The sequence below is a fragment of the Stenella coeruleoalba genome (assembly GCF_951394435.1).
Source record: "Stenella coeruleoalba genome assembly, chromosome: 3".
Lineage (NCBI taxonomy): Eukaryota > Metazoa > Chordata > Mammalia > Artiodactyla > Delphinidae > Stenella > Stenella coeruleoalba.
This window is the reverse complement of record NC_137148.1, coordinates 108,130,958-108,158,794: the sequence shown is the minus strand read 5'-3', so window position 1 is coordinate 108,158,794 and position 27,837 is coordinate 108,130,958. Positions and strand designations below refer to the sequence as shown.

Here is a 27,837-nt window from a genome sequence, read left to right as displayed (position 1 = left end):
TAAGACCTATGTAGCTGACAAATGAAGTTATCATGGTGTCTCTGCCAGCAAAAACGGCCAGTTCTGCTTAGGTTATCAAATCTTTTCAGTTACAGTATACGATTTTTCCTACAAGCATCCATAAGTTAAGCAAAGGGCTTACTGCAGTAACACCGCTCCCCGAGAGACAAGAAAGGAAGAAAAACGACCTTGGTGCGGAACCCCCGGGCCTCCAATCAGGAACCGCCCTCCAACTTAGTCGCGCCCAGCGATTCCCCTAGAGCTGCCGCGCGCCCGCAGAAGCCCAGCGCACGTCGCCAGTGCGCACGCGCACGAGCTGCCGGAGCAAGAGAGCAGCGGTCCCCTAGCGGGCTTGGCCGCCAGCTCCCGCCCTCTGCCAGCGTCCACGGCTCCTCCCTCCTCCCGACCTTCTCCCCGGCCAGCCGCGCGGGAGGGAGGCCGAGATGGCAGATGAGATCGCTAAGGCTCAGGCCGCTCGGCCTGGTGGCGACACGATCTTCGGGAAGATCATTCGCAAGGAAATCCCAGCCAAAATCATTTATGAGGATGACCAGGTAGGCACCGGGCGCCGCCTCGCTCGTGGGCTGAGGCGGGGCAGCCGCCTGTGGACACGCGGGTTTCCCGTAGTGGGAAGGGAAGGGAAGGGAAGAGTCGGGGTGGGGGTGCGCCGCGGAGAAGGGAAGGCAGCGGGCCGCCTCGCGCGGCCTCTGCCTCGGGCCCACAGCCAGCGGGCTGGGCCGCGGCCGCACCGAGGCGGCCGGCCGGCGCGTGCCTGCGCTCCGGTTACGCGTTATCAGCCCGGAGCGCTGGCCAGGCCGCCGGGCGCCCGCGGGCCCGCGCTGCGGGGTCTGGGTGCTTGTTGTGGGCGCGCCGGGTCCTCGGCATGAGCGCTCGCCTGCTCCCCGACTGCCTCGGACCTCTCCTGTATCAGGAATCTGACAATCTCGCCCGCGCTCTGCCTGACAGGCAGAAACCCGATCGCACCCTGACTCGGGCCCAATCTCCGCGATCTCCCGCGCACAGCCGGCCTGCCCGGGAGCTCCCGGGCGCCTCTCCCCGCCGCCTTGCGCTAGAGGGCCGGGGGCGAACGGCCTGGGGGCGGCACAGACGCGCTGGGCCTGGGCGAGGGCCGCTAGCCAACGCCACTCGGACCCACCCCCGCCGCCCATTCTCGGGCCTAGGACTCCTGAGATGAGAGTGGGCCTGCATCTGGGATTTGCTTTCCTTTGGCCCCTCCCGGGAAGAATGGTTCCTTTTATATTTTCAGGAAGCAATTTTATGCCAAGGGATTAAGAATGTCGTTTTTGTTGACTTCACTCTAGGTGAAACTGTTTTAGAAAGGCCGAGTTCATTTGACTTCGAGACATCTTGTTTAAAATATTTAGTGGGCGGTTATATTTATGGATCTCACATAAAGCTGGACAGGTTGGCTGATTTAGATACAAGGTTTGTGAACTTTAATAAATTAGCTTTATGAAATATGGAATATAAGGAAAGATTTTATGCTACTAGTAGCGTTCTTAGATTCAGAACACCTACCTCGAGGTGAATTTATATAAATATCTTTATTTGTCCGTTAGGGGAGTTCTTTTGTTGTAGGTAATGTGTATTTCTTTAAAAATATTTTAAGTTTCTTTTAATAAATGATCGTTGAAATACTGACTTTGGAGCCATCAAAGTTCCAAGGTGTAACAGCATGAAGCAATCTAAATGATACAGCATTTTTGTACAGAGTACCAAGTAGAATAACTCCTGAGACAGTTAAGCTGGGATAGGTTCTATTAAACAGCTTCCACCTTCAGTAGAGAACAAGAGATTCAAAACCATTCAAGTGGTATGTAATTTGTCTAAATGTTACTTATGCTCTTCATTTCTACAAAAGAGAATAGATATATTTATTAAGTAATTCAGTAAAGTTGGAAGAAATCGGTGTTGGTCAAATATCAGCAAATTTCTCATTACAAAAGTGATCACCGCCATAAAGGAAAAAAACCAAATTGCACAACCAGGACTCCTGACCTAGGGAAGGTGGGGACATGAATCAAAAGATTTCCTTTAAGTGGCGCTGGGAAAGTTGGATAGCTGCATATAAATCAATTAAGTTAGAACACACCCTCACACCATGCACAAAAATAAACTCAAAATGGCTTAAATGGCTTATGTTTAAAGACTTAAACATAAGACATGACACCATAAAACTCCTGGAAGAGAACACAGGCAAAACATTCTCTGACATAAATTGTACCAATGTTTTCTTAGGTCAGTCTCCCAAGGCAATAGAAATAAAAGCAAAAATAAACAAATGGGACCTAATCAAACTTACAGGCTTCAGGCTTTTGCACAGCAAAGGAAACCATAAAAAAAGAAAACCGAAAAGACAACCTACGGAATGGGAGAAAATATTTGCAAATAATATGACCCACAGGGCTTAATTTCCAAAATATACAAACAGCTCATACAACTCAACAACAAAAAAACAAACAACCCAATGGAAAAATGGGCAGAAGAGACATTTCTCCAAAGAAGACATACAGATGGCCACAGGCACATGAAAAGATGCTCAACACCACTAATTATTAGAGAAATGCAAATCGAAACTACAATGAGGTACCACCTCACAACAGTCAGAATGGCCATCATCAAAAAGTCTACAAATAAATGCTGGAGAGGGTGTGGAGAAAAGGGAACCTCCAACACTGTTGGTGGGAATGTAAATTGGCGCAGCCACTATGGAGAACAGTATGGACGTTCCTCAGAAAACTAAAAATAGAGTTACCATATGATCCAGCAATCTCACTCCTGGGCATATACCCGGACAAAACTATAATTCAAAAGGATACCATTAAACTGTAAGTTCCATGAAAAGGATCAGAGGACCACATGTGTTGTGTCCAATTCTGATTTCCTAGCATTTATTACAGTGTTTCCCATGGGGTTAGTGTGAAAGAATGATAAGTTTAGGCTGTAAGATTATATATGAAAACCTTGATTTCCCCTCCCCCCCTTATTCCAGTGTCTTGCTTTCCATGATGTTTCCCCTCAAGCACCAACACATTTTCTGGTGATACCCAAGAAACATATATCCCAGATTTCTGCAGCAGAAGATGACGATGAAAGTGTAAGTACATTTACTAACATCACTAATTTTCTTGCTTTTTAAATTGGGAGACTAAATTTTGACTTTAAAGTGATATCACATTTTCATTTTCCTGAGGGCATTACTGAGGAAAATCAGAAAATCATCAGTGATTCAATGCAATGTATAAGTAATTTGATTTTTTAATGAGATATAATTGGCATATAACATATTAGATTTAAGTATATAACAAAATGATTTGATATATGTATGTACTACAAAATGATCACAGTGGGACTTCCCTGGTGGTCCAGTGGGTAAGACTCTGCACTCCCAATGCAGGGGGCCTGGGTTCAATCCCCAGTCAGGGAAGTAGATCCCACATGCCTCAACGAAGATCCCGAGTGCTGCAACCAAGACCTGGCGTAGCCAAATAAATAAATAATTTTTTTATTTTCAAAAAGAAAATGATCACAGTAAGTCTTGTTTACATCTATCACCACAAATTCTTTTTTTTTCTTTTTTCTTCTGGATTTTAATTCCTTTATTCAAATGATCTCTGGGCTTAAGTTTACAAAACAAATTTCATCTTTAGACTTTCATTTCTCCCTGAGAATTTGATAAAGAGAAAAGATGTATATTCACATTAGATGTAGCTCCGTATTTTTAGAGTTTTTATTATTAGAGAACCTTACTATTTTCATTCAGTCTTATGCAGAACCTCTGATATACTATGTTGAGCAATGTAATTGGACATAGTTTGGCATGGAAAATAGGAAATTAATTTTCAGCCTTTGAAATGGAGTATCTTTAGTGTTGACTGATTAGTGTATTTTCTTACCCATTTCCTAGCCTTCTGTGGTCAAAACTACACTCCCACCAACAATCCCAGAATGATGCCCAAAAGAAGTCATCACCACAAATTTTTAAACAAAAAAGCATTCTAAGCAAGGATTAGTTGGTGAGACTAATTTTTCCTTAAGTAAGAAATAGTGTTATTGTACAGGAGAGGGTTCATTGGCTCTTCTGTTAATGCCGTTAAAGAAAAATAATTATTTGATTTTGCTAGGAGGTACTGGCCTCAATTAAAATTTTTCCTGGTGCTCTTTGTAGTAGATTGTATAATTGTTCATAAATAGTATTTTATTTAGGGGTACATTATATTTCTGACCTCACTGATGTTGGGCCTGGTCGTATGACTTAACTTGGCCAATGAGTACAAGCAGAAGTGATACATGTCTTTTGAATAGAAACTTTAAGAGCTAGCACCCGGTTTGCCATGTTCTCTCTTGCCTCTGCCACTGTGATCATACAGAGACTGTTCCATCAGCATGGGTTTCAAAGTGAAAAAGATGTAGAATATAGCGCCTGGTCAACTTGTGATGAAGATGTAGTAAACACAAGAAATGTATGTTCGTTGTAAACCAGATTTGGAGGTGGTTTGTTACCACAGCATAACCAATTCTATCCTGACTGATACACTCCCCCGTAACAAGCAAGCAAGGTATCGTGCCTTATTAAGAAAACTTAAATACCACTTGGAATATGATTTAAAAAAATTTTTTTTTTTTTTTGCGGTACGCGGGCCTCTCACTGTTGTGGCCTCTCCCGTTGCGGAGCACAGGCTCCAGACGGCCATGGCTCACGGGCCCAGCCACTCTGCGGCATGTGGGATCTTCCTGGACCGGGGCACGAACCCGTGTCCCCCGCATCGGCAGGCAGAATCTCAACAACTGCACCACAGGGAAGCCTTAAAAATTGTTTTAGTTGAGCAGATTTTTGTCTTTAATATGTTTATTGAAATTAGTAATTAATAAATACCTAATCTTACTGGGTTTTTAATTGTAGATTATATTATTTTAGGATTAAAAGTGTTTCCAAATATTTGCCCAAAGTCTGTTTCAGTTTGGCAGTCTTTTAATTTAATATTTCAACTTGGTAGTTTGTTACATGATGACAAGAAGTTCTAAATTACCATTGCTTAAGAAACTTTTTTTTTTTTTTTTCAGCTTCTTGGACATTTAATGATTGTTGGCAAGAAATGTGCTGCTGATCTGGGCCTGAAGAAGGGTTATCGAATGGTGGTGAATGAAGGTTCAGATGGGGGACAGTCTGTCTATCATGTTCATCTCCATGTTCTTGGAGGTCGACAGATGAATTGGCCTCCTGGTTAAGTGTATTGTAGGGATCATTTTCCCTTCTCTATGCAGTGATCAGGTCTGCAAGTTCCAATATGCAAAACAATACTTTTTTTTGCCTGTGTATGGAGAGATTGCAGAAATAATTTTAAAAACCCATACGTAATAAAAGACATTGTTGCATGGTCTGAATTCTGTATTTGACTTATTTTAAAAACATATTTGTTGGAATGTTTGAAGGTGGAGTTCATAATTTGGGAGGTTTTTGTTTTTTCTCCCCACGGAGGACTCAGCATGTGTACATGGCTATAATGGTGTGACTGATCTTTGAAGACAAATGTAAAAATTTCATAAAATTAGCTTTAGCTTTGAAATATCCTTTTAGGGTAAAATATTAGTCCAGGAGAAGATTTTCTAATCCAATTCTCTTATTTTCTAAGAACAAAGGAGTATGTGATGTGATTGATTGATCCAGAAAATGACAGTTGTGGGTCTAGCAAAAATGCTTTTTGTCCAGCTCACGTGTTTCTCCTGGACTACTGGGGTAGTGTGGAAGGGATGAAAGTAGATTTGTCACAGAATCTTTGATGACCATGTGAAGCCATACTATGATGTTTCCTTGTTACCTAATGCTATTTATTATAAAGGCTTGAAAATATATTATTTAGAATTAACTCTCCAAATTGAAAACTCATTGTTGTGAATGTGTATGTACACACTAGCAAAAATTTTTAAGTTATGCATGACTCTGGCTGTGTAGAGTTGGGGGGAAATCTCAGGGTTTGAGTTCTTATGTTGGCTGACAACAAAACTTTTTTTTTTTTGGTCTTGCCATGCACCCTAGCCTTTCTAAGTTTGTGCAGGGCAAACAGGTTTGCTTCTTTGCTTTCCTTCATGTAGGCACTTTCCAGCTTCTAAAATTTATTTAATACTTCTTGCCTGCTTTGTCTCTTCTCTCATTCTCTTTGTGTTTATGGGTTCCTTCCATTTTTAATCCCTAAGGCCATTTTAGTAGATTTTGACACATTTTATTGCAAATTGTTTTTCTTCTAAATTTTTAATTTTATTAGTGACTTAAAAAATTTAGGGGGGGTGGATTAGGGAAATTGGCTGTATTTGTCTTACAAGTGAGTTTTTTCCAACTGTCATTTTTTTACTTTGTTTATGGTGTTTAAAATATTTATATAGTTAATGTATCCATTTTTAATTTAGTTCATATTTTTATATAGTTAATGTACCAATTTTTAATTTAGTTCATATTTTTAAGAACCTTTCTCACCCTAGGAGGATTTATAAAAGAAATTATTCCCCTAATACTTTATGGCTTTACGTATTTTTATGACTTTTTTATGAGGGAAGTTCTGGGGCGGGGGATGAGTTTTGGAGGGATTTGTGCCACTGTAAAAAATGTAATAATGAGAGAAGCATTTGTACTATGTATAAGAGGGTTGAGTCTAGTTTCCTTAGGCATATTAACGTTCCCATTGATTTCGTCAAACTAGTGCTAATAAATCAGGTAGATAACCGCTAAGTTGTCTTGCTGATTGTGTCCGACCTTTCTGCCTAAAATCGTTCTGAGACTCAATTTTCAGTGTGTGCGGGGGCGGGGGGGGGGGTGGGGTGGGGGGGGTGGTGAGTATCCCACACAGCATCCGCTAATTCTCCAGATACCAGCTGGGCGTCCTACAGTTCAATTCAATTCTGACACTACCCAGAGATAACATCAGATTCCACAGGTTAAGGGTTCAGTCCTACACAACTGCCATCCCCCTATCCCTCCAACTTCAGATGCCATTCACAAGCTCGGCTTGTTACCTGTACTTCTGACCAGCTGGCTGTAAATCACACATTCTCAAGACTCTTCCTTGACTTCAATTAATTTGCTAGAGTGGCTCACAGGGCTCAGACATTTTGCTTACTAGATCAGTGATTTATTAGAAAAGGATATAATTCAGAAGCAGCCAGATAAGAGATACATAGCACAAAGTATGGGGAAGGGCCAGGAGCTTCCATGCTTTCTTTCAGTGCACCACTCTCCCCAAATCACGTATTCACCAACCTGGAATCTCTGAAAAATGTTCTTTTGGGTTTTATGGAGGTTTCACTGCATAGGCACGATTGATTAAATCATTGGCCATTGGAAATGAATTCAACTTCCAGCCCTTTTCCCCCTCCCTGAGGTTGCTGGGTGGGGCTGAAAGTTCCAATCAAGGGGTTGATTCCCTTAGGTTACCTAAGGGTGGTCCAAAAGTCACCTCATTAACATAACATAACAAAAGATACATTTATCCCTCTTATCACTTAGGATAATTACAAGGGTTTTAGGAGCTCTGTGCCAGAAAGGGAGATGAAGACCAAATATATATTTCTTACCATAAATCACAGTATCAAACTGCCTGAAACAGACTTGTGTCAGATATTCACCAAACCTCAGGTGGTAGCCAATTTACAAGATAGCCCACAGACATCCTCTCCTAGCATCCACACCCTTGTGTAGTGGGTCACAAAGGGCTTGTGGCTTATATACCTTGTTCTCTTGGATTGCTCACTTTGGGGGAAGCCAGCTGCTATGGCCAAGGACACGCAGGCAGCCCAGTGGGAAAGCCTATGTTGGGAGGAACTGAGGCCTCCTGCCAGCAGCCAGAGTTAACATGTCAGCTATGAATAAACCACCCTGGAAGTAGATCCTCCAGCTCCAGTCAAGCCTTCAGATGACCGCAACCTCATGAGAGACTCCAAGGCAGAACCACCTGACTGATCTCCCAAATCCCTACCCCACAGAAATTAAGAGATAACAAAGGATTGTTTTAAGCCACTAAGTTTGGGGATAATTTGTTACATAGCAATAGATAACAAACATCCTCTTTTCCTTAGCATATAGCTAAGTTACGTTTCCCTGCATCCCTTCAGCTATGTGGGGGCATGTGCCTATAGTCTGGTCAGTGAGATGTGTGAGGAACTGATGTATGCCATTTCAAGCCCCAGAAAAATCTCCCATGCTATTTATCCCCCATGCTTTCTCTTTTCCTTTGTCTTGGCAAAATGCAGAAAGGATCCAGCAGAGGACAATGAGCTGTTTGATGGAAGGAGCTTGAATCCCTGAATGAATGGGGCAGAGTCCTCATTATTCCTGACCCACATCAGAATTTGTTAAGCTGAAACAGGAGGGGAGGGGGCAGGGCACAACTTTTAAAAGAATGACATAGCCCGAGGACACAATATAAACTGATTAGAACCAACAGGTCCAAGAAGGCGGACAAGTTCACTAGACCTTAAGCCTCAGGATACGCTCATTGTAACACATCAGCAAGCTAAATGACACACTCACAGGTGCCATGACAGTTCCAAGGCTGACCATAAAGGTCAAAAATCAGGTGCTGGCCTAATTTTTGGAATCCCCACCCCTTCTCCAAAATAGCTGGAATACTCCTCCCACTCATTAGCCTATGAAATTACCCACCCCTATAAAAACTGACAACCCCATACCCTGAGGGCCACTCTTGCCTTCTGAAATGGCCCACGCTCTGTCTGTGGAGTGTGTTTCTCTCTAAGTAAATCCACTTCTTACCTATCACTTTGTCTCTCACTGAATTCTTTCTGTGACAAGACAACAAGAATCCAAGCTTCAGGCTTCCCTGGTGGCGCAGTGGATAAGAATCTGCCTGCCAATGCAGGGGAAACAGGTTCAATTTCTGGTCCAGGAAGATCCCACATGCTGCGGGGCAACTAAGCCCAAGCGCCATAATGACTGAGTCTGTACTCTAGAGCCCGCGAGCCACAACTACTGAAGCCCACGTGCCTAGAGCCCATGCTCCTCAACATGAGAAGCCACCGCAATGAGAAGCCCACGCACCACAACGAAGAGTAGCCCCTGCTCGCCACATCTAGAGAAAGCCCATGCGCAGCAATGAAGACCCAACACAGCCCCAAATAAATAAATTTTAAAAAAAGAACCCGAGCTTCATTAAGTCCTGAGACCAGGTGTGTGATCTCAGTTAAAAAACCCTGGGTTTAAGTCCCAATCCTGTTTTTGCCTGGGTTCGAGTCCCGGCCCATGGGCTCAAGTCTCAATCTGGGTTTTTGCTGGGTTCAAGTCCTGATCTCAGTTGCAGGGTTTCAAATCCACTGAGATTTCAGGGATTAGGTAACAGCAGCTAGGAATATTTACCATAATTAATACAAGGTCCATTCAGGAGTGGTGGAACTTACTTGTCTGCATAAGGTGGCTTGGGCTTTTAACAATCATAGCAGCCTATTTGATTGTTCTGCCCTTTGAATTACCTAGGAGGGTGAGACTGACAGGGTAAGAAGAGTAGAACTTGGAGTTAACAGTTGGGCTCATAAGCAGAGTGTAAGCCAGTTTCTGTAGCACAGCTTGATTGAACTGAACTGAGAGGGAGGCTAAATGGGAAATGACTCCTACCTTTAACATTAAATGTTGTAAGTTTAGACCAAAAGTGATAGATTCAGACCATTCAAGGGTTTTAATTTATCACTGAGATAATCTGCTTGAGTAAGCTACTAAGAAAAAGTGGCCTTTATCCTTCATTTTTAAAAATGTTATTTTTCTCAATCAATATGATACACCGCATTAACAAATTAAGGAATGAAAACCATATGATCATTTCAATAGATGCAGAAAAAGCTTTTGACAAAATTCAACACCCATTTATGATAAAAACTCTCCAGATAATGGGCATAGAGGGAACCTACCTTAACATAATAAAGGCCATATATGACAAACCCACAGAAAGCATCATACTCAATAGTGAAAAACTGAAAGCATTTCCACTAAGATCAGGAACAAGACAAGGATGTTCACTCTCGCCACTCTTATTCAACATAGTTTTGGAAGTCCTAGCCACAGCAATCAGAGAAGAAAAAGAAATAAAAGGAATACAAATTGGAAAAGAAGAAGTAAAACTGTCACTATTTGCCAATGACATGATACTATACATAGAAAATCCTAAAAATGCTACCAGAAAACTACTAGAATGAATCAATGAATTTGGTAAAGTTGCAGGATACAAAATTAATGCACAGAAATCTCTGGCATTCCTATACACCAACAACAAAAAATCAGAAAGAGAACTTAAGGAAACACTCCCATTTACTACTGCAACAAAAAGAATAAAATACCTAGCAATAAACCTGCCTAAGGAGGAGAAAGACTGTACTCAGAAAACTATAAAACACTGATGAAAGAAATCAAAGATGACATAAACAGATGGAGAAATATACTATGTTCTTGGATTGGTAGAATCAATATTGTGAAAATGACTATACTAACCAAAGCAATCTACAGATTCAATGCAATCCCTATCAAACTACCCATGGCATTCTTCACAGAATTAGAACAAAAAATCTTACAATTCATATGGAAACACAAAAGACCCCAAATAGCCAAAGCAATCTTGAGAAAGAAAAACGGAGTTGGAGGAATCAGGCTCCCTGACATCAAACTATACCATAAAGCTACAGTAATCAAGACAGTATGGTACTGGCACAAAAACAGAAATATAGAGCAATGGTACAGGATAGAATGCCCAGAGATAAACCCATGCACATATGGGCACCTAATTTATGACATAGGAGGCAAGAAAATACAATGGAGAAAAGACAGCCTCTTCAATAAGTGCTGCTGGGAAAACTGAACAGCTACATGTAAAAGAATGAAATTAGAACACTCCCTAACACCATGCACAAAAATAAACTCCAAATGGATTAAGGACTTAAATGTACGACCAGACACTATAAAACTTTCAGAGGAAAACTAGGAAAAACACTCTTTGACATAAATCACAGCAAGATCTTTATTGGCCCACCTCCTAGAGTAAAAGAAATAAAAACAAAAATAAACAAATGGGACTTAATTAAACTTAAAAGCTTTTACACAGCAAAGGAAACCTAAACAAGACAAAAAAGACAACCCTCAGAATGGGAGAAAATATTTGCAAATGAAACAACAGACAAAGGATTAATCTCCTAAATATACAAACAGCTCATGTAGCTCAATATCAGAAAAACAAACAATCCAGTTAAAAAATGGGTGGAAAACCTAAATAGACATTTCACCAAGGAAGACATGCAGATGGCCAAGAGGCACATGAAAAGATGCTCAACATCACTAATTATTAGAGAAATGCAAATCAAAACTACAATGAGGGGCTTCCCTGGTGGCGCAGTGGTTGAGAGTCTGCCTGCCGATGCAGGGGACACAGGTTCATGCCCCGGTCCGGGAAGATCCCACATGCCGCGGAGCAGCTGGGCCCGTGAGCCATGGCCGCTGAGCCTGTGCGTCCAGAGCCTGTGCTCCGCAGCGGGAGAGGCCACAACAGTGAGAGAGGCCCAGGTACCGCATAAAAAAAAAAAAAAAAACCTACAGTGAGGTATCCCCTCACACCAGTCAGAATGGCTATCATCAAAAAATCTACAAACAGGGCTTCCCTGGTGGCGCAGTGGTTGACAGTCCGCCTGCCGATGCAGGGGACACGGGTTCGTGCCCCGTTCCGGGAAGATCCCACATGCCGCGGAGCGGCTAGGCCCGTGAGCCATGGCCGCTGAGCCTGCGCGTCTGGAGCCTGTGCTCCGCAACGGGAGAGGCCACACGGTGAGAGGCCTGCGTACCACAAAAAAAAGAAAGAAAAAAAAATCTACAAACAATAAATGCTAGAGAGGGTGTGGAGAAAAGGGAACCCTCCTACACTGTTGGTGGGAATGTAAATTGATACCGTCACTATGGAAAACAGTATGGAGGTTCCTTAAAAAACTAAACATAGAACTACCATATGACCCAGCAATCACACTACTGGGAATATACCCTGAGAAAGCCATAATTCAAAAAGAGTCATGTACCACAATGTTCATTGTAGCACTTATTCACAACAGCCAGGACATGGAAGTAACCTAAGTGTCCATCAACAGAGGAATGGATAAAGAAGATGTGGTACATATATACAATGGAATATTACTTGGCCATAAATAAAAGAACAAAATAATGCCATTTGCAGCAACATGGATGGACCTAGGGATTGTCATACTGAGTGAAGTAAGTCATGGATGGATCTAGAGATTGTCATACTGAGTGAAGTAAGACAGAGAAAGACAAATATCATATGACATTGCTTATATGTGGAATATAAAAAAAGGCTACAAATGAACTTATCTATAAAACAAAAATAGAGTTACAGATGTAAAAAATAAACTTATGTTTACTGGGGGGTAAGGAGGGGGAGGGATAAATTGGAAGATTGGGATCGACACATACACACTACTATATATAGAATTGATAACTAATAAGGACCTACTGTACAGCACAGGGAACTCTACCCAATACTCTGTAATGGCCTATATGGGAAAAGAAGCTAAAAAAGAGGGGATATATGTATGTATAACTGATTCACTTTGCTGAAAGTAACACATTGTAAATCAATTATACTCCAATAAAAATTAAAAGAAAATAGTAGTGGGTGCAATTTTAATTCCAGGTAAAGCTCCTTTTTAAAAAAAAATTATTTTATTTATTTTTTTATACAGCAGGTTCTTATTAGTCATCAATTTTATCCCCATCAGTGTATACATGTCAAAGCTCCTTTCTTGGGCTTCCCTGGTGGCGCAGTGGTTGAAAGTCCGCCTGCCGATGCAGGGGATGTGGGTTTGTGCCCCGGTCCGGGAGGATCTCGCGTGCCGCAGAGCAGCTGGGCCCATGTGCCATGGCCGCTGAGCCTGCGTGTCCAGAGCCTGTGCTCCGCAACGGGAGAGACCACAACAGTGAGAGGCCCGTGTACCGCAAAAAAAAAAAAAAAAAGCGCCTTTCTTATTGCACTCATTTCTAGTGTCCTATTACACTGACAACATGTCTTTCCTACTCATATTATGACTTACAAAATAATAAGTGACTAAAATTTAAAAATTATGGCATCAATTCTAGTTAAAAAAAACAAAACGTGGGGAGGGTGGCCCAGATGGCAGAGTAGGAAGACCCTGAGCTCACCTCCTCCCACAGGCACACCAAAATGATAGCTATTTACAGAGCAATTATTGATGAGAAAGACCTGGAGACTAGCAGAAAAGATCTTCTGCAACTAAAGATATAAAGAAAGAACCACAGTGAAATGGGTAGGAGGGGCAGGAATGCTGTATAGTCAAAACTCATACTCTTGGGTGGGCGACCCACAAATGGGAGCATAATTACAATTGCAGAGGTTCTCCCCAAGGAGTGAGAGGTCCACCCCACATTGGGCTCCCCAGCTTAGGGCCTGGGGGTCTTTCACCAGGAAGATAAGCCCCCAGAACGTTTGGCTTTGAAAGCCAGTGGTGCTTACTTTTGGAAGAGCCAAAGGGCTGTAGGAAATAGAGAGTCCACTCTTTAAGGGTACACACAAAATCTCACACGCTCCAAGATTCAGAGCAGAAGCAGTAATTTGAAAGGTGCCTGGGTCAGATCCACCTGCTGATCTTGGAGAGCCTCCCGGAGAGACAGGAAGCAACTGGAGCTCACTCTGGGGACATAGACACTGGTTGCAGCCATTAAGGGGAATGTGTTCTACCACGAGGACACTGGTGCTGACAAGTGCCATTTTTTTTTTTTCTTTTTTTTTTTGCAGTATGCGGGCCTCTCACTGTTGTGGCCTCTCCTGTTGCGGAGCACAGGCTCCGGACGCGCAGGCTCAGCGGCCATGGCTCACGGGCCTAGCCGCTCCGCGGCATGTGGGATCTTCCCGGACTGGGGTACGATCCCACGTCCCCTGCATCGGCAGGCAGACTCTCAACCACTGCACCAGCAAGGAAGCCCACAAGTGCCATTTTTGAGTCCTCCTAGCGTATTAGTGCTGGGACCCAGCCCTGATCATCAGCATGTTGGCACAAGTACTGGGATGCCTGAGGCCAAGCAGTTAGCCAGGCAGAGGCACAGCCTCACCCACTAGCAGATTGGCTGCCTTAGGAACCCCTGAGCCCCCAGCTGCCCTGGTACCTGACCCTGCCCACCAGAGGGCCCAGGATCTGGTCCCACCCATCAGTGCACCAGAACTAGCCTCGGAGCCCCAAGGCCCAACAGCTAGTTGTTGAGACCTGGCTTTGCTCAGCAGTGGGCATAACACCAACTCTGGTACACCCAGAGTTGCAGCCTAGAGACCTTAGGACCCAACTCTACACACCAGTGGGCAGGCAATAGCTCCAGGACAGCCTGGGCCCAGACTCCACCTGCTAGAGGGTTGGCACCAACCCTGGGACCCCCCAGGACCCTGCAGCCAGAGACCCCAGAACCTAGCCCTGCCCACTAACAGGCTATCAGCCCCAGGACCACTAAAGTATGACAATTTGCCATGTTAGAACCCAGCCTACCCACCAACAGGCCAGCACCAGCTTCATGACCCCCAAGGCCCTATAGCCAGAGGCCTCAGGACCCAGCCCTTCCCACCAGTGGGTAGACATGAGCCCCAGGACAAACGCAGTCCTGCATCTTGCTGTGTCAGGACACAGCCCACCTACAAGCACCCAGCACCAGCCCTGAGACCCTTGGGCCCTGGCCCTACCCACCAGCAGGACAACTCTGGGAAACCCTGGGCCCCTGAACCAGCTGCTCAAGATCTGGCCCCACAGACCAGTGGCTGACACCAGCTCTGGTCCCCCAGGGCTCTGCAGCCAGAAACCCTGGGAACTGGCTCCACCTACCAGTGGGCCAGCAGTAGCCCTGGGACCCCAAGGGCCCTGGCCCTGCCCTCCAGCAGGTTTACACCACCAGCTCTGAGACACCTTGGACCCCTCAGCCAGCCACCCTTGAGACTGAGCCCCATTCATCAGTGGGCCAGCGCCAGCTTTGGGACACCCAGGACCCTGCAGCCAGCCATGTCAGGAACCTGTCCTGCCTACCAGCAGGTGGACACTAGATCCAGGATCCCCAGCTGCACAGCCACCCACTCTAAAGTGATGAAAGGAAAAACCTCCAATCAGGAATACTCTACCCAGCAAGGCTTTCATTCAGATTTGATGGAGAGATCAAAAGTTTTACAGACAAGCAAAAACTAAAAGAGTTCAGCACCACCAAGCCAGCTTTACAAGAAATGTTAAAGGGAACTCTCTAAGCAAAAAAACAAAACAAAACAAAACAAAAGGCCACAACTAGAACATGAAAATTACAGAGGAAAAATCTCATTGATAAAAGCAAATATACAATAAAGATAGTAAATCAACCATGTATAAAGCTAGTAGGAAGGTCAAAAGACAGAAGTAGTAAAATCATCTATATTCTCAATAAGTAGTCAAGGGGTACACAAAACAAAAAGATGCAAAATATGATGTCAAAAACAGTAAAGGTGGGGAGAGTAAAAATGCAGGGTTGTTAAAATGTGTTCAGACTTAAGAGATAAGCAACTTAAAATAATTATACACTCACATATATTTCTATATATAAACCTTATGGTAAGTACAAACTAAAAATCTATATAGATACACAAAAAAGAAAGGATTCCAAACATAACACGATAAATAGTCATCAAATCACAAGGGAAGAGAACAAAAGAAGAAAGGAGCAAAAAAGAAGTACAAAAATAACCCCCAAACAATTAACAGAGTGGCAGTAAGTACAAAGCTATCAACAATTACTTTAAATGTAAAGGAACTAAGTGCTCCAATCAAAAGATATAGAGTGGTTGAATGATACAAAAACAAGGCCCATATATATGTTCCTTACAAGAGACTCATTTCAGATCTAAAGACATACACAGACTGGAAGTGAGAGATTGGGAAAAGGCTTTCCATGTAAATGGAAATGAAAAGAAAGCTGGGGTAGTGATATTTATATCAGACAAAATAGACTTAAAGTCTATTTTAAAGAGACTGTGACAAGAGACAAAGAAGGATACCACATAATGATCAAGTGTCAGTCCAAGAAGAAGATATAATAATTGTAGGCAGAACTGGAGCTCTGGGCAGCACCAGCAGTGACATAGGAGGCAGCGAGGCTGCGATGGCGGAAGCCAACCAGTGATTGCAGCAAGAGTGGCAGGGACAGAGCAGACCACAAGGAAGGTGCACAGGCAGCCAGACTGGGCCAGGCCATGGGGAGAGTGGCCACTGGGAAGCAGGCAGGAGGCTGGGTGGGCAGTGGGCAGCTGCCTAGCTGTGAAGCAACATGGTGCTGCTCAAGGAGTATCAAGTCATCTTACCTGTGGCTGTGGAAGAGTATCAAGTGGGGTAGCTGTATTCTGTGGCTGAGGTCAACAAAAATGAAACTGGTGGTGGTAAAGGCATAGAGGTCCTGGTGAATGAGCCCTATGAGAAGGACAGTGAGAAAGGCTAGTAAACACACAATATCTACCACTTACAGAGCAAAGTGCCCATGTTTGTTCAAATGCTGGCCCCAGAGGGAGCCATGAATATACATGAAAAAGCATGGAATGCCTACCCTCCTACCCTTATTGCTGAACTGTTATTACAAATGAGTACATGAAAGAAGACTTTCTGATTAAAATTGAAACCTGGCACAAACCATATCTTGGCACCCAGGAGAATGTGCATAAACTGGAACCTGAGGCATGAAAACATGTGGAAGCCATATATATAGACACTGCAGATCAAAACCAAGTACTTAGAAAGGATTTCAAGGTAGAGGAAGACCCAGCAAAATTTAAACCTATCAAAACAGGCTGAGAACCCTTGAGCCCCAACTGGAAGCAAGAACTTGTAAATCAGAAAGACTACCCATACATTCATACATACAACATGGTTACTGTCAAGTTCAAGTGGTGGGGCCTGCAGAACAAAGTGGAAAACTTTATACATAAGTAAGAGAGGTGTCTGTTTACAAACTTCCACAGGCAGCTGTTCTGTTGGCTCAATAAGTGGGTTGACCTGACTATGGATAGCATTCAAAGGATGGAAGAAGAGATTAAGAGACAGCTGGATGAGACAAGGCAAAAGGACCCAGTGAAAGGAATGATGGCAGATGACTAAAGCCACCTCTCCTTCTTCTGCACTTTTTGCAAGACAGTGGTCAAAAGGAAGGCCCAGCAGCTCCACCCTCCCAAGTGACAGGTCATCTTCAGACATAGCCTTTCTGTGTCCATTCTTCAGACAACTTTTTATCCCTTACTGTAGCTAATTCTAGATGCCCTTTAATATTGTGAACAAATAGACCATCTGGTATTATGAAGTCCATGTGTGCGGGAGCCTGTTCCTCTGAGATGTGTGGTGTGTAGGTTGCTGTATTTACAGCTCCTCCCTCTCCAACCATTGTGTTCTCAACCTATTTCTGTGTGCCCTGGGAGGCACTTTATTTCCAAGTGACAATTTTAGTCTTTCAAAAACAAATTGTAAATATATACACACCCAACATCGGAGCACTTAAATACATAATGCAAATATTAACAGACATAAAGGGAGAAATTGACAGTAACACAATAGTAGGGGACTTTAACACCCCACTTACATGAATGGGCAAATCATCTAGACAGAAAATCAATAAGGAAATACTGTCCTTAAATGACATATTAGATGAGATGAACTTAATGGATATATATAGAACATTCTGTCCAAAAGCAGCAGTATATGCATTCTTTTAAAGCATACATGGAACATTCTCCAGGACAGATCATATGCTAGGCCACAAAACAAGTCTCAGTAAACTTTAAGAAGGCTGAAATCATATCAAGCATCTTTTCCAGCCACAATGCAAATACAAGAAAAAAACTGTAGGGAATTCCCTGGCAGTCAAATGGTTAGGACTCTGCTCTCACTGCTGAGGGCCTGGGTTTGATCCCTGGTTGGGGAATTAAGATCCCACAAGCTGTGCAGCCAAAAAAAAAAAAAAAGAAAAGAAAGAAAAAAACACTAACATGTGGAGACTAAATGATATGCTACTAAACAACCAATAGATTACTGAAAAAATCAAAGAAGAAGTAAGCAAATACCTGGAGATAAATGAAAATGAAAACACAATGATCCAAATCTATGGGATGCAGCAAGAGCAGTTCTAAGAGAGAAGTTTATAGTGATACAAGTCTACCTCAGGAAACAAGAGAAATCTCAAATAAACAACCTAACCCTACACTTAAAGGAACTACAGTAAGTCCCCTACACACGAACGAGTTCTGTTCCAAGAGTGCGTTCATGAGTCTAATTTGTTTGTAAGTCCAACAAAATTAGCCTAGGTACCCAACTAACACGATAGGCTATTTAGTACTGTACTGTAATAGGTTTATAATACTTTTCACACAAATAACACATACCAAATGAACTCAAAAAATAAAAAAAAAATTTAATCTTACAGTACAGTACCATGAAAAGTACAGTACAGTACCAGCTACATCATTGCTGCTTTTACTCTTGCTTCCAGACATCCTGGGCTTGAAATAAAGATACTGTACTCTATAAAGTACTGTACACTAAAGTACATAAAGGAAAACCACTTGTAGAGGATGCATGCATGTGACAGTGTACACCAGACACGTGAACTAACTTACGTGATTGGACATGTGAACGCACATTCACATCTTTGAAAGTCTGCAACTTGAAGGTTCGTATGTAGGGGACTTACTGTAGAAAAAAAAAAACAAACCCAAAGTTAGTACAAGGAAAGAAATCATAAATAAAATCATAAATGAAATAGAGATGTAAAAAACCATAGAAACACCTAGAGGGGTGGGATAGGGAGGGTGGGAGGGAGATGTAAGAGGGAGGAGATATGGGGATATATGTATATGTATAGCTGATTCACTTTGTTATAAAGCAGAAACTAACACACCATTGTAAAGCAATTATACTCCAATAAAGATATAAAAAAAACAAACAAACCATAGAGTTGGTCCTTTGAAAAGATGAACAAAATTGACAACCTTCAGCCAGACTCATCAAAAAAAAAAAAAAAAAAGAAAGAAAGAGGGCCTGAATCAATAAAATAAGAAATGAAAAAGGAAAAGTTACAACCAATATCACAGAAATACAAAGGATTAAAAGAGATTACTATGAACAATTATACACCAATAAAATGGACAAATTCCTAGAAATGTATAATCTTTTAAGACTGAACCAGGAAGAAACAGAATACATGAACAGACCAATTAGCAATAATGAAATTGAATCAGTAATAAAAATATTCCCAACAAACAAAAAGTGTAGAATTAGATGGCTTCACAGGTGAATTCTATCAAATATTTTGAGAAGAGTTAATGCTTATCCTTCTCAAAATATTCCAAAAGATTGCAGAGGAAGAAATGCTTCTGAACTCATTTTATGAGGCCAGCATCACCCTGATACCAGTACCATGGAAAGACATCACCAAATTACAGGACAATATCACTAGTGAACATAAATGCAAAAATCCTTAACAAAGTAATTGCAAAGCAAATTCAACAATACATTAAAAGGATAGATCATGCACCATGGTCAAGTAGGATTTTCCAAGGGATGCAAGGATAATTCAATACCCACAAATAGATCAATGTGATACTCCACATTAACAAGTGGAAGAATAAAAAATCATATAATCCTCTCAATAGATACAGAAAAACTTTTTGACAGATTTCAAGATCTATTTATGATAAAGACTCTCAACAAAGTGGTTATGGAGGGAATGCTTCTCGACATAACACAGGTCATATATGACAAACCCACAGCTAACATCATACTGAATAGTAAAAATCTGAAAGCTTTCCCTCTAAGATTAGGAACAAGACAAGGATATCCACTCTTGCCACTTTTACAACATACTATTGGAAGTCCTAGCCATAGCAATCATACAAGAAAAAAACATAAAAGGAATCTAAATTTGAAAGGAAAAAGTTAAAGTGTCATTTTTTGCAGAAAAGATGATACTATACACAGGAAATCCTAAAGATGCCACCAAAAAACTACTACAACTCATGAATGAATTTGGTAATGTTGCAGGATACAAAATTAATACACAGAAATCTGTTGGGTTTCTATATACTAACAATGAACTATCACAAAGAAAATTAAGAAAACAATCCCACTGTATCAAAAAGAATAAAATACCTAGGAGTAAATCTAACTAAAGAGGTAAAAGATCTCTACTTGGAAACTATAAGGCACTGATGAAAGAAACTGAAGATGACACAAACAAATGGAAAGATATACCATGTTCACGAATTGGAAGAATTAATATTATTAAAATGACCATACTACTCAAGGCAATCTACAGATTCAATGCAATCTCTTTCAAAATGCCAATGACATTTTTCACAGAACAAGAACAAATAATTTTAAAATGTTTTGGAAACAGAAAAGACCTTGAATAGTCAAAGCAACCTTGAGAAAGAAGAACAAAGCTTCAGAGGTCTCATGCTCCCTGATTTCACACTATACTACAAAGCTACAGTAATCAAAACAGTATGGTACCAGCACAAAAACAGACACATAGATCAATGGAACAGAATAGAGAGCCCAGAAATGAATTCACACTTCTATGGGCAACTAATCTATGACAAAGAAGGCAAGAATATACAATGGAGAAAAGACAGCTTCTTCAATAAATGGTCACTTCAATTTTTCCAATTGGACATCTCCATGCAAAAGAATCAAACAGGACTACTCTCTCACACCATGCCCAAAAATAAGCTCAAAATGGATTAAAGACTTAAAGGTAAAACCTGAAATCATAAAAATTCTAGAAGAAAACATAGGCACTAAGCTCTTTGACACTGGTCTTAGTAATATTTTTTGGGATCTGTCTCCTCAGGCAAGGGAAACAGAAGCAAAAATAAACAAATGTGACTACATCCAACTAAAAAGCTTTTGCACAGCAAAGGAAATTATTAACAAAATGAAAAGGCTGCCTACGGACCAGGGGAAGAGATTTGCAAGCCATATATTTGACAAGGGGTTAATATCCAAAATATACAAAGAACTCATACAACTCAGCATCAAACAAACAAACAAACTATCTGATTAAAAAATGGGCAGAGGACCTGAGTAGACATCTTCCCAAAGAAGACATAGAGATGGTCAACAGGCACAAGAAAAGATGCTCAACATCACTAATGATCAGGAAAAAGCAAAACAAAACTACAACAAAGTATCACCTCATACCTGTCAGAATGGCTATTATAAAAAATACAATAAATAATAAGTGTTGGTGAGCATGTACAGAAAAGAGATCCCTGGTCCTCTGATGGTGGAAATGTAAATTGATGCAGCAACTGTGGATAACAGTATGGACAGTCCTCAAAAAACTTAAAGTAGAGGACTTCCCTGGAGGGTCCAGTGGTTAAGACTCTGTGCTTCCACTGCAGGGGGCATGGGTTCAATCCCTGATTGGGGAACTAAGATCCCACATGCCATGCAGCATGGCCAAAAAAAAAAAAAAAAAAAATCAGAAGTAGAACTACCATAGGATCCAGCAATTCCACTTCTGGGTATTTATCTGAAGAAAACAAAAACAGTAATTTGAAAAGATATAGGTACCCCTATGTTCACTGTAGCATTATTTAAAATAGACAAGATATGGAAGTAACCTAAGTGCTCACTGATAAATGAATGGATAAAGAAGATGTGGTATATATATATACACAATGGAATATTTCTCAGCCATAAAAAAGAATAGTATCTTGCCAGTTGTGCCATCATGGATGTACCTAGAGTATATTATGCTAAGTGATTAAGACAGAGAAAGACAAATAATATCTGATTTCACTTATATGTGGACTCTAGAAAAACCACAAATGAACAAACAAAACAGAAACAGAATTAGAAATACATTCAGGTGGTTGCCAGAGGGGATGAGGGTGGTGAGAGGAAAGAAACAGGTGACGGAGATAAGAAGTACAGATTTCCAGTTGTAAAATAAATGTGTCAGGGGTATGAAATGTACAGGGTGAGTAATATAGCCAATAACTATGTAGTATCTTTCTATGTTGACAGATCGTGATTAGACTTATTGTGATCATTTTGAAATGTACAGAAGTACTGAATCATTATGTTGTGTAACAGGAAGTAACAAAGTGCTACAGGTCAATTATACTTCAAAAACAAACAAACTCATGGAAAAAGCAATCAGATTTGTGGTTAGCAGAAGCGGGATGTGGGGAGGGAGAATTGGATGAAGGCGATCAAAGGTACAAACTTTCAGGTACAAGACAAATAAATACTAGGGATGTGATATACAACATGATAAATCAACACTGCTTTATGTTATATATGAAAGTTGTTGAGGGTCAACAACTTGTGATCATTTTCTTATGATCACAAGAAAAAAATTTTTTTTCTATTTCTCTAATTTTATATATATATAATATGATGGATGTTCACTAAACTTATTGCAGTAATCATTTCATGATGTGTGTAAGTCAAATCATTATGCTGTACACCTTAAACATATAGTGGGTACATCAATTATATTTCAATAAAACTGTAAGGAAAAAGAACAAAAAGTGGTTAAGCCTTTTTCAAATATGTACTGCAAGTATGCCAAGAGTTGATATCAGTTCTCTGTATATCAATCCTTTCATCCATCTATGAAGCAAACTATTTAAAAGCACCAGCTGACGATAGTAATTGCTTCTTGCTTTGCCTTCTATGATATACAGGATCATTTAATAAAGAAATTTTTGCCTATAATAGCTCATTAAGTTTTCTTCCTGAGCATATTTATTATAATGATATCCAGTTCTATAAGCTTCTCTGAAGTAGTGAGACTTGTACATGCATTTGTTTACTAAGAGTAAATTCTGATGTTTTTATAGCCTGATTTCTTCTCTTTGTTCCATACTGAAGAGTATTTGCATTTGTCCTAGAAAAATGCAGTTGGTTTAACATGGATTTATTGTACTCTGTTTGAAAATGACCTGAAAGCTTGGATGGCTTCACATTATTTTTTTAAAAGTCAAGATTATTGATTTATAATTTAAATACCATAAACTCTACCTTTTTAAAAGTGTGCAGCTTGATGACTTTTGACAAATGTACATCATGTATCCATCACCACAATCAAGATATAGAATATTTTAATCACTCCAAAAAGACTTGTCAGGAGATCATTTTATAATCCATGCAAGAGATGACTGTAGCTTGGTCCTGTATGATAGTGATGGAGCTGATGAGAAGTGATCAGATTCAGCATGCATTTTGAAGGTAAAGCTGGCAGCATTTGCCCATGGGTAAATTGCATAAGAAAGTACAGTCAGGATTTATTATTTCTCAAGATTCTATGGACCAACTTGGCAGTCTGCTGCTTTTTGCCTAGTCATGTCGCTGTGCTTTGTTTAAGGTTGGAAGGTACAAGATGATCCCACTCAGATGCCTCACAGTAGGTGCTGGCAGTCAGCAGGGGTCCTTTGAGTCTCCTTTATATGGCCCCTTATTCTCCTGTAGGCTAGACGAGCTTACATGGTGGTCACATGGTAATAAACAATCTCAAACTTAGCTTAAAACAAGTACAATTTATTATTCATCATGATTTTTTGTGTTGGTTGGGCTGTTCTGCTGATCTTACCTGGGCTTGCTCATGTAGGTTGGATGGAATGGATTCAGCTGGGAAAACTGGAATGGCTTGGCCTTTTTCCATGTTGTCTTCCACCCCAAGTTTCTTCACAGCATAATGTTCTCAAGGCAGCATTTCAAGAGGGCGAAACAGATGCTGCAAGGCCCCTTGAGGCTTAGGCTTCAGAACTCAAATAACATCACTTCCCCCACAACCCATTGGTCAAAACAAGTTAAAAAGGCCAGCCTAGATTCAAGGATTTGGAGAAACAGACCTCACTTATACAAGGGAGAAGCAGAAAAGTCACATTGCAAAGGTGGGTACATACTAGTATGGAAGGAAGATATATAGCCATTAATCAGTTTACTCCACTGCCGTTATGTTGACTCGCCTACTTTCTTTCTCTCCTCCTGCCATTAAGACCAATTGCTTCTGTATCTCTTTGTGACTTGAGTTCATACTTCCTAAGAGAAGACAAGGACTCCTAAGGCATGAACTTGGGGCCAGATACCCTCATAAGCTGCAAAATAGCCTATAAATGGCTTACCAGCTTTCACTGTGGTGAGCCAATCTGGTATCCATGGTAGCCAGTGTGTAAAGAACTCAAAGAATCTTATAAAAAGGGCAAAGGGCCAGTGGGTGTGGCAGGTCCTCTGAAGTTTTCCTGAAGGGGTCAATACAGGCATCTTGCTTGACTGGTACAGAGCACCTGGGAAAAGATGTAGTGTGTACAAATATCAGCTTACAGTGTAGTATGCAAAAATATACCTCCTTTTGATCTTCTATAACAACTTACTTTCTCTTTTGAGTCTCTGATCCATCATGATGAAAAATGCATATTTTTAGTCAGCTTAGAGTTTCTCTCTTCCATCCCTTGGTCACACCTAATTTCTGGAGGGTCTTATATAGTGTCACAGCATCAGGAGGGCCTATCTACGCTTCTTTGTCATTGGTCTCTACAGTGTTCTCAAGACTTTAGCTATCTCATTTAATCCTTATTCACTGATCCCTGTAGCCTGATATTTTTTAATAATGATGACCATGATTATGATAGTAATTATGACAGTTTTATGATAGTATTAACAGCAATTTCTATTTATTGTCTGCTATGAGAGGCAGGCAGTATGCTGCTGTATATATTAAATATACTATTGATAAAAACCAAACAACTCTGTGTACATCTATTACATCCTATGGCATTTACTGAGAAATTATATGTATAATGAACACTAGTAATTACTGATGTCCACCATTTGAAACCCCCCTGAATTTAAGGGATTCCTTGTCCCCAAAAGAGAAGTTGAAATGAAAAGACATCTAGTATTCTAGCTCCTCTCCTAGCTGGGATGTAAGCCCTTGACTTAGGCTTTGCCAATCAGATGGACTCATCTGGGATTTTGAATTTGAAACTAATGACACAAAGAAAAAAGGACAGTGGAGATTGCTTTCTGATGTCAGTGGCAGCAGCATCCAGTTGGCAGGCACAACAGTGTCTGTGTTGCCAACTGCTGGATCCAGTATTAAATACCAGGGATGACAACAGTGCAAGCTGCAGTTAGTTCCTTTGTTCAGTGGCAGCAGTAGTGGTGCCCCAATAGACAAGCTTTTTGGTTTTATTTTTGGCTGTGGTATTATCTGCATAGGTTCTCTTGATTATTGCCTGCTTTACCAGTTAAATCTGCGAGGTAGCCATTAAATATTGTTACAAGAAATTAAATTTTGGAGAAATTTTTACCAGGGATGGTTGTAGGCAACAGATCCTCAGGGAAGGGTGGGGGCGGGCGGGGGGAGACCTAAGATTAGTTACTTGGTCTGGTTTAAGATGAAGACAAGGAGAATCCAGCTAACATTAAGAAACTGGATTTTCACAGCCCATGGTAAATAGTACCAAAATAGCTAAATCATTCCATGGATCACTTGTACTAAGTATGCCAATTGAAGGCAAGACTTTGTACTTTCAAGTGCTACTGCCATAGGATGATATGAAGGGTAAGCAGAATTCTAGGACTATGGAGGTGTTGTGATTGCTTCTAATATTGCTGAACATCTGAGAAAGAAAGAATGACATTCTATGAGGCCACCATCACGTTGATACCAAAACCGGACAAAGAAACCACAAAAAAAAAGAAAATTATAGGCCAATATCACTAATGAACACAGGCACAAAAATACTCAACAAAATACTAGCAAACTGAATCCAACAATACATTAAAGGATCATACACCAGGATCAAGTGGGATTTATCCCAGGGATGCAAGGATTCTTCAATATCCACAAATCAATTAGTATGATATACCAAATTAACTGAAGAATAAAAACCATATGATCTCACTGCAGCACTATTTACAATAGCCAAGACATGGAAGCAACCTAAATGTCCATCCACAGAGGAATGGATAAAGAGATTGTGGTACATATATACAATGGAATATTACTCGGCCATGAAAAAGAATGAAATAATGTCATTTGCAGCAACATGCTTGGACCTAGAGATTATCATACTAAGTGAAGTAAGTCAGACAGAGAAAGACAAATATCATATGTTATCACTCATATGTGGAATCTAATTTTAAAAAATGATACAAATGAACTTATTTACAAAACAGAAACAGACTTACAGATATCAAATACAAACTTATGGTTACCAAAGGGGAAATGTGGTGGGGAGGGATAAATCAGGAGGTTGGGATGAACATACATACACTACTACATATAAGATAGATAAACAAGGACCTACTGTGTAGCACAGGGAACTCTACTCAATATTCTGTGATAACTATATAAGAAAAGAATCTAAAAAACAATGAATATATGTATATGTATAACTGAATAACTTTGCTGTATGCCTGAAACTAACACAACATTGTAAATCATCTATGCTCCAATAAAATTAAATTTAAATAAAAGAGACATTGTCACTATTCTTTCTCTTATTTCCTCTTTATATGATGTATCTGTCCTGCTGTGAACAGCATCAGCAGCTCCTAAAAATAAAACAGTCCAAAGGCTATCACCAGCTATGAGATTGATAAGAATCTTACTCTTGAGAGCAACAGTGTATCCTTTTAAAATTGTATTTTGTTACATCACATTATATTTGGCCACACAGTACAGGTCAGATTCAGAAGAGCATTTGGTAGGCTGCATTTTGTCATTTAATAAAACTTTTATGGAGCATGTTTTTTGTTATTAAAGAAAATAAATTACGTTCCACTTCAAAATGTCTTTCTCGGAACTTCTGTTAATGCCGTGAATTTTTTTTTTTTTTTAATAACTTGTGAGATGTTGCATTTGTTTTTTTAGGTGTGCCCTAACCTAAGTGCCACAAACTGGGTCGCCTAAAACAACAGAAATTTATTCTCTTGCAGTTCTGGAGGCCAGAAATCAAGGTGTCAGCAGGGCTGGTTCTTTCTGGAGGTTCTGAGGGAGAATCCACTCCACGCCTCTCTCCTGACTTCTGGTAGCTGTTGGCATTCCTTGGCGTTCCTTGGCTTGTAGCTGCATCACTCCAGTCTCTGCCTTCATCTTTACATGGCCCTCCCCTCTGTCTCTTTATTTTTTAAATATTTATTTTCTTTCTTTTTTTTTTTGCTGCATTGGGTCTTAGTTGCGGCATGTGGGATCTTTCATTGTGGCATAGGGTCTTCGTTGTGGTGCACCAGGGTTCTCTCTAGTTGTGGTGTGCAGATTTTCTCTCTCTAGTTGTGGCACAGGGGCTCCAGGTCGTGTGGGCTCCAGAGTGCATGGGCTGTGTAGTTGCGGCACACAGGCTCTCTAGTTGAGGCACACAAGCTCAGTAGTTGTGGCACATAGGCTTAGTTGCCCCGCGGCATGTGGGATCTTAGTTCCCCAACCAGGGATAGAACCTGTGTCCCCTGCATTGGAAGGAGGATTCTTTTTTTTTTAAATCAACTATTTATTACTATTATTTTTTTAAATTTATTTTATTTATTTATTTTTGGCTGCATTGGGTCTTCATTGCTGTGCAGGCTTTCTCTAGTTGCGGTGATCGGGGACTACTCTTTGTTGCAGTGCGCGGGCCTCCCATTACAGTGGCTTCTCTTGTTGCAGAGCACAGGCTCTAGGTGTGCAGGCTTCAGTAGTTGTGGCGTGTGGGCTCAGTAGTTGTGGCGCACGGGCTTAGTTGCTCCGCAGCATGTGGGATCTTCCCGGAGCAGGGCTGGAAT

The 27,837-nt window shown here is 41.0% G+C and overlaps 1 protein-coding gene, 1 long non-coding RNA gene and 1 pseudogene across 3 annotated transcripts in view; 2 read left to right on the top strand and 1 right to left on the bottom strand.

The window, feature by feature from the left end:
- The first annotated feature begins 313 nt into the window (after nucleotides 1–313).
- HINT1 (histidine triad nucleotide binding protein 1) lies at nucleotides 314–5,406 on the top strand. The gene is made up of 3 exons (XM_079918913.1): nucleotides 314–554; nucleotides 3,014–3,118; nucleotides 5,086–5,406. The coding sequence occupies exons 1-3, from the start codon at nucleotides 444–446 to the stop codon at nucleotides 5,248–5,250; spliced, it is 381 nt and encodes a 126-aa protein (XP_079775039.1). The 5' UTR covers nucleotides 314–443; the 3' UTR covers nucleotides 5,251–5,406.
- Nucleotides 5,407–16,348: 10,942 nt separating this feature from the next.
- LOC307184131 (phosphatidylinositol transfer protein alpha isoform-like) lies at nucleotides 16,349–17,169 on the top strand (annotated as a pseudogene). Its single transcript has one exon. The product of its transcript is annotated as a phosphatidylinositol transfer protein alpha isoform-like (transcript).
- A 6,558-nt stretch (nucleotides 17,170–23,727) lies between these two features.
- Nucleotides 23,728–27,837, bottom strand: part of LOC307184135 — a 179,004-nt gene continuing 174,894 nt past the window's right edge. Inside the window, exon 13 of the long non-coding RNA XR_013827664.1 lies at nucleotides 23,728–24,359. This is a non-coding gene — a long non-coding RNA (uncharacterized lncRNA). The remainder of the gene's footprint in view (nucleotides 24,360–27,837) is intronic.

What these genes read in the sequence shown, in the direction of transcription:
- HINT1 (XM_079918913.1), top strand. Translation starts at nt 444, where the DNA reads ATGGCAGATGAGATCGCTAAGGCTCAGGCCGCTCGGCCTGGTGGCGAC. An exon ending in TCATTTATGAGGATGACCAG is followed by an intron (nt 555 to 3,013) that starts GTAGGCACCGGG and finishes CCCTTATTCCAG; the next exon opens with TGTCTTGCTTTCCATGATGT. An exon ending in CAGAAGATGACGATGAAAGT is followed by an intron (nt 3,119 to 5,085) that starts GTAAGTACATTT and finishes TTTTTTTTTCAG; the next exon opens with CTTCTTGGACATTTAATGAT.